Here is a 5,259-nt window from a genome sequence, read left to right on the forward strand (position 1 = left end):
CAGTGGGTTCAATGTTAATAAAAGCTTTTTTGTTTAGTTTTTTCTCCTTCGTAGTTTGCTATCTCTTGCGTTTATGAGTTTGCCCCATCAAACTGGTATCAAAGTACTGCTCGTGAGGCCGAGGATTGGGCAGAAACAAAGGTCTGTGTTGGAGATTCGAGCAACCGGAGGGAGCAGGGGAGAAGCCATGGTACAAAAGGAGAAACGCCATTGCTGGCTTTAGTGGCAAAGGCGAAACATACCCTCTACTTTTCATACCAGATGGGGCAAACTAACAAACACAGAAAGGGCTCGTTTGGTTCGCGGGAAAAGAAGGGGGGAAAGTGTGGTCAACGGGAAAGTAATGAGATGCCTCTTGTTTGGTTGGAGTTTTCAAAGGAGAGAGAAGGAAAAGTTGTATTCCCATGGGAATGTGATTCCCACATTTCATGGGAAAGTCTTTCCCATGAGAAACATGGGAAAGTTACTTTCCCATGAGGCGGGAATCACTTCATTTTTACTTTTTCCCAAAAAGTCCCTTCAGTATTAAAGAAGCATTAAAGAGGCATTAAAAACCTAATTTTTATTAAGGGCATAATAGGAATTATATATAACTTTCCTAGGAAAGTGGATGGCCAACCAAACATAAGCACCTTGGAAATTTGTCACTTTCCCATGGTCAACCAAACATGCCAAAAATACTTTCCTAGGCATTCTCTTCCTAGGAATTTGTTTCCCAGGAATCATATTCATAGGAAGGAAAATGCTTCCCGCGAACCAAACGAGCCCAGAGAGAGCAAACTACAAAGGAAGAGAAACTAAAATTTTTTTTGTTAACTTTGGCCCTGTTGTACAAATGAGAATCAACAAGTATTTATTGTAGTTGCTTTACAAGCGATAAGAACAAGTATAGGATAAACATCTAAAAGACATCCCTCAACAACTAGATAAAGATAAGAAACAATGAAAAACTTAATTTACTAAATAAACTTAATCCCAAAGGATAAAAACAAACTAAAAAATCTGGACTAACTTCAATAATATGTAGCTGCAACTTCTAGTGCATGTTAAGTAAATTGGCTGAGAAACATGCTAATCAGATTCACATTCCAATCAAAGGGCTGGTGAAGATTTTTGTTGATAATGTTTCAGCTATTGATTTAACAAAGAATCTAGTTATGCATGGAAGAAGTAAGCACATAGATACACGATTCTGCTTCCTTCCAGATCAAGTAAATAAAAATCAAGTCCATCTAGTTTATTGCAAGTTCGAGAATTAGGTTGCATATATTCTTATCAAACCTTTGAAATTTGACTCATTCATCAAGCCTAAGTTCATAATCAGAATGGCAGGATTGACTGAATCTATATTAAAGAAAGTTAGAGATGGTATTGAGTTGGGTATGAATAGGGGCGGCTTAATATATTTGGGGGCCTAAGGCGAATTCAGTGAATGGAGCCTTTTTTTTAATAATAAAAAAATTTAATAAGTATAAAATACTTAAAAAAACGATATGAAAATAGATAGCAGTCAAGTATACCATTTCAATAAACATGTATGAATCTAACTAAGATAGACTAGAAGCCTCTTCTTCTTAATATAATTTTTAATAAAAGCATAGAAAAGTAATTACTTTAAAAGTAGGCCCATGAAACTGATTAAATAACTGAGATAAGGCTCGGCAATACTGTTTACCATGTCAAGCAATGGCAGAATTGGAAAAGGTTATCCCATGGCACTTCATGGTCAAGGTAAAGGAAAGAATTTGTCTAGGGAGGGACCTCTCTATAAGCAAAAGTAGGGGCATTATGGAAAATTCACTCCATGTAATTAATAAAAGTCACATCCCACCATCTCCCTTTCAAGTGAGTGCCAAGCAACAACTGCAACATCACAGCACGGCAGCCATTCAACCCTCTCCCTCCTTTTCTCTCTCTACCACCCAGGAGGGGAGAAGAAACAGAGAGGAGAAGATTAAAAGAGAAGTCCATCTCCAATCCCCCTATCTTTCTTCCTGATGGCCCAGCTGGATCAGGAGTAATGTGAGGGAAGGCAAACCAAGACCAACACCAAAAACAGAAGGCAGATAGAGTGGGGCATTATCCATACCCGCTCTACATTTGCCTTGGGGAGGTGGGGCAGATAGAGTTAAAAATTATAAAAAGGTAAAATCTGCCTTATTTAAATTTGGTCGGCCGGGCATCCGATGGAGAGCAGGAAATTACCATCCCTAAATGGGATGTTAGAAGTCTATCCAGATTTTCGGTTAATCTTTATTTTTAAGATTAAGATTAGTTAGGTGATTAAATCTACAGTCATTTCTTATCTTTTTTTTAGTTGATAAAATATGTTTGATTTGATTGACAAGATTTTTTTTATGTTTATCTTTTGGCCGTTCTTATCATTTGTTGAGCCACTACTATAAATATTTATTAATTTTTATTTGTACGGTATAATTAAAGTTAATAATATTTTTTAGTTTTCTCTTCTTTACAGCTGTTTTCTCTCTCTTTATGTTTGCGGGTTTGCCCACCGATAGCGACATGACCAGACAGGCCAACCACCCAGCTAAAACAAATAAGCTAGCTGACGTCATTGCTTCGCGAAGCCGAGCAAAATAAAAAGAGAGGACCATAGTTCCATCCTAATTAAAATCTTGCAAATAAAAAGAAGCTCTTCTCTAGTCCCTGGTTAGATTTCCATGGATCTCCACATCTTCTTCTTGCCATTTCTTGCCCCGGGCCATATGATTCCCATGATCGACCTTGCTAGGCTCTTCGCTGACCGTGGAGCCAAGGCCACCATCATCACAACCACTGCAAATGTCCCCCTCATCCAACCGACCATAGACCTCGCCAACAATTCTCTCCAACACCAAATCCAGCTCCTTGCCATTCCCTTCCCCTATTCAGAATCAGGCATCCTTGAAGGCCATGAAAACATTACCGCCTTCTCCAACCCAGACCTCACCCCTGAATTCTATGCGGCCATCTGCATGCTCGAGGCTCCCTTTAGGCAGCTTGCCAATGACCACCACCCCGACTGCATCATATCCGACGTCTTCTACCCGTGGTCGGCCAGCCTCGCCCTTGAGCTCGGCATACCAAGGCTTCTCCTCCACATTACGAGCTTCTTCTCTATCATCCTCGTCGGTGCCATCGGTCGTCTCAAGCCCCACGAGAGCGTCGCTAGCGACGAGCAGCCCTTTGTTGTGCCGGAGATTCCCCATCGGATTGAGATGACACGGTCGCAGCTCCCGGGCTTCATTATAGGAACCCCACTTAGCGACTTCTATAAACAGTTGGGTGACTCCCATCGCTCGACTTATGGCACGATAGTAAATAGCTTCCATGAGATGGAGCACGACTATGTCGATCAACTTAAGGAGAGAGGCGACATGAAACTGTGGCAAGTCGGCCCGGTGTCGCTACGCAATCAGAACCTGCATGATAAACTAGTGAGAGGACACAAGGCCTCCGCGGACTGCGACCGCTGCTTGAGTTGGCTGGATACTAAGAAGCCGAGATCGGTTCTCTACATCTGTTTTGGGAGCTTAGGTCGATTCACCCGCACTCAGCTTTGCGAGATTGCTTCGGGCCTCGAGGCTTCGGCGCACCCGTTCATTTGGGTGGTGAGATATGGCGGTGAACCGTCGGAATGGCTGCCGGAGGGGTTTGAGGAGAGGGTGATATGTAGAGGGAGAGGATTGATCATAAGTGGATGGGCACCTCAGCTACTTATATTGAACCATGAAGTCGTCGGGGGATTTGTGACGCACTGTGGCTGGAACTCCTGCATGGAAGGTGCGAGCGCCGGATTGCCGATGATCACTTGGCCGCTCTTTGGCGAGCAATTCTTCAATGAGAAGCTGATTGTGGATGTTCTCAGGATCGGGATTGCGATCGGGGCGAAGGTATGCCGTAGCAAGGAGGAAGAGAGGATGATGGTGAGGAGGGAGGAGATAAGGAGGGCGGTAAATGAGTTGATGGGAAGCGGAGAGGAAGCGGATGGGAGGAGAGAGAGAGCAAGGGAGGTAGGGAAGATGGCAAGGAGAGCTGTGGAGGAGGGGGGTGGTTCTTATAATGAATTGAGCAGTTTGATAGAGGATTTGCTTAGTCTTAAAGCTGGTAAGATCCAGTCTGCTAAGGCTGGAGAATGATCCAACTTCAGTGTTCATTGGCTTGGGCGAAGAGCTGCAATAAATTTGGTGCCTTGAATGTAATTTTTGGGTGTAGCGCAGGTTTAGAGTGGTCTGATCATCTCTAATCCATAACGTATTTTTGTTTGGGAATAAAGTTGAAGGTCGCACATCTCATCACTGCTCAGTTCCCTTTCCTCTGCTGAAACTGGTAATGGTCAAAACTTTTTTTTTTCTCTACAATTTTATTCATGTGTTGGCATGTTAGTTTTTTTTTCTTCCTTGACGTGGAAAATAATGAGTCAAATTTTGGTTGACAGATAACTTATCTGTAAAGAAATAAGCTTTGTAGGTTGGGAAATTGGTGAAATTGGTGTTCTTATTAAATGGTGAAATTGGTGTTCGTATTCTCTTAAATCTTTTAGTTTTCAATTTACAAAAAATTTATGCTAACTTCTAAATCTACAAAATTTTAGCTCGACCCGGCTCAGCGGTTTTCCTGAGTCGCCCTAGACCAATGCCTGAGTCGGCTCCATCGTCGGCCTATTGGTCCTTTGGGGGAGATTGCCGCCATGCCAGCTTCTGCCACCCGTCAAAGTCCAACGGCGAGCCAAAAGAGCTCGAACGGTTAGGGAGGACTGCAGCCAAGAGGATAATGACTTCTGAGTTGACTCGGCCATCTTTCTCGGCCACGATGGCCCCTTTAGGATAAAATCGGGAGCCCATGGCTAGCAAATAAGGCTTTTGGAGGAGGATGCTTGGATGCAAAAGTTTTCAAAGCATTTATTTGGATTTGGAATTCTCACTCCAATCCACAAACTGGCACGAAACACAAACACAACGTAAACCCAATCATGCATGCGTTGGCTGTGGAACCAAAGTCAAACCCATTGAAACTTTTGGGTTAGGTTTGGTTTTGAGGTTAACCTATGGTGTAGTCCAATGACTGTCTCCTCTCATAAAGTTAAAAATAAAAAAATAAAAAGATAAAACCAGAGTAGTCTGCCAAAAGTCTTGACAGGACTCTGGTGGAGGCCTCTTGAAAAAAAAAAAAAAAAAAGAAAAAAGAAAAAAAAAGGTGATATCCTACCTGTGAGGCAAAAAGAGGGGTTTCCATTGGGTGCCGCGGGGCATGGCCAGT

At 42.6% G+C, this 5,259-nt stretch overlaps 1 protein-coding gene across 1 annotated transcript; it reads left to right on the plus strand.

Annotated features, from left to right (window-relative positions):
* The first annotated feature begins 2,621 nt into the window (after positions 1 to 2,621).
* LOC120110498 (scopoletin glucosyltransferase-like) lies at positions 2,622 to 5,165 on the plus strand. Its single transcript, XM_039125609.1, has 2 exons — positions 2,622 to 4,329; positions 4,595 to 5,165. The coding sequence occupies exon 1, from the start codon at positions 2,682 to 2,684 to the stop codon at positions 4,137 to 4,139; it is 1,458 nt and encodes a 485-aa protein (XP_038981537.1). The 5' UTR covers positions 2,622 to 2,681; the 3' UTR covers positions 4,140 to 4,329; positions 4,595 to 5,165.
* Positions 5,166 to 5,259: the final 94 nt, after the last annotated feature.

This window comes from Phoenix dactylifera, chromosome 4 (genome assembly GCF_009389715.1).
Source record: "Phoenix dactylifera cultivar Barhee BC4 chromosome 4, palm_55x_up_171113_PBpolish2nd_filt_p, whole genome shotgun sequence".
Taxonomy (NCBI): domain Eukaryota; kingdom Viridiplantae; phylum Streptophyta; class Magnoliopsida; order Arecales; family Arecaceae; genus Phoenix; species Phoenix dactylifera.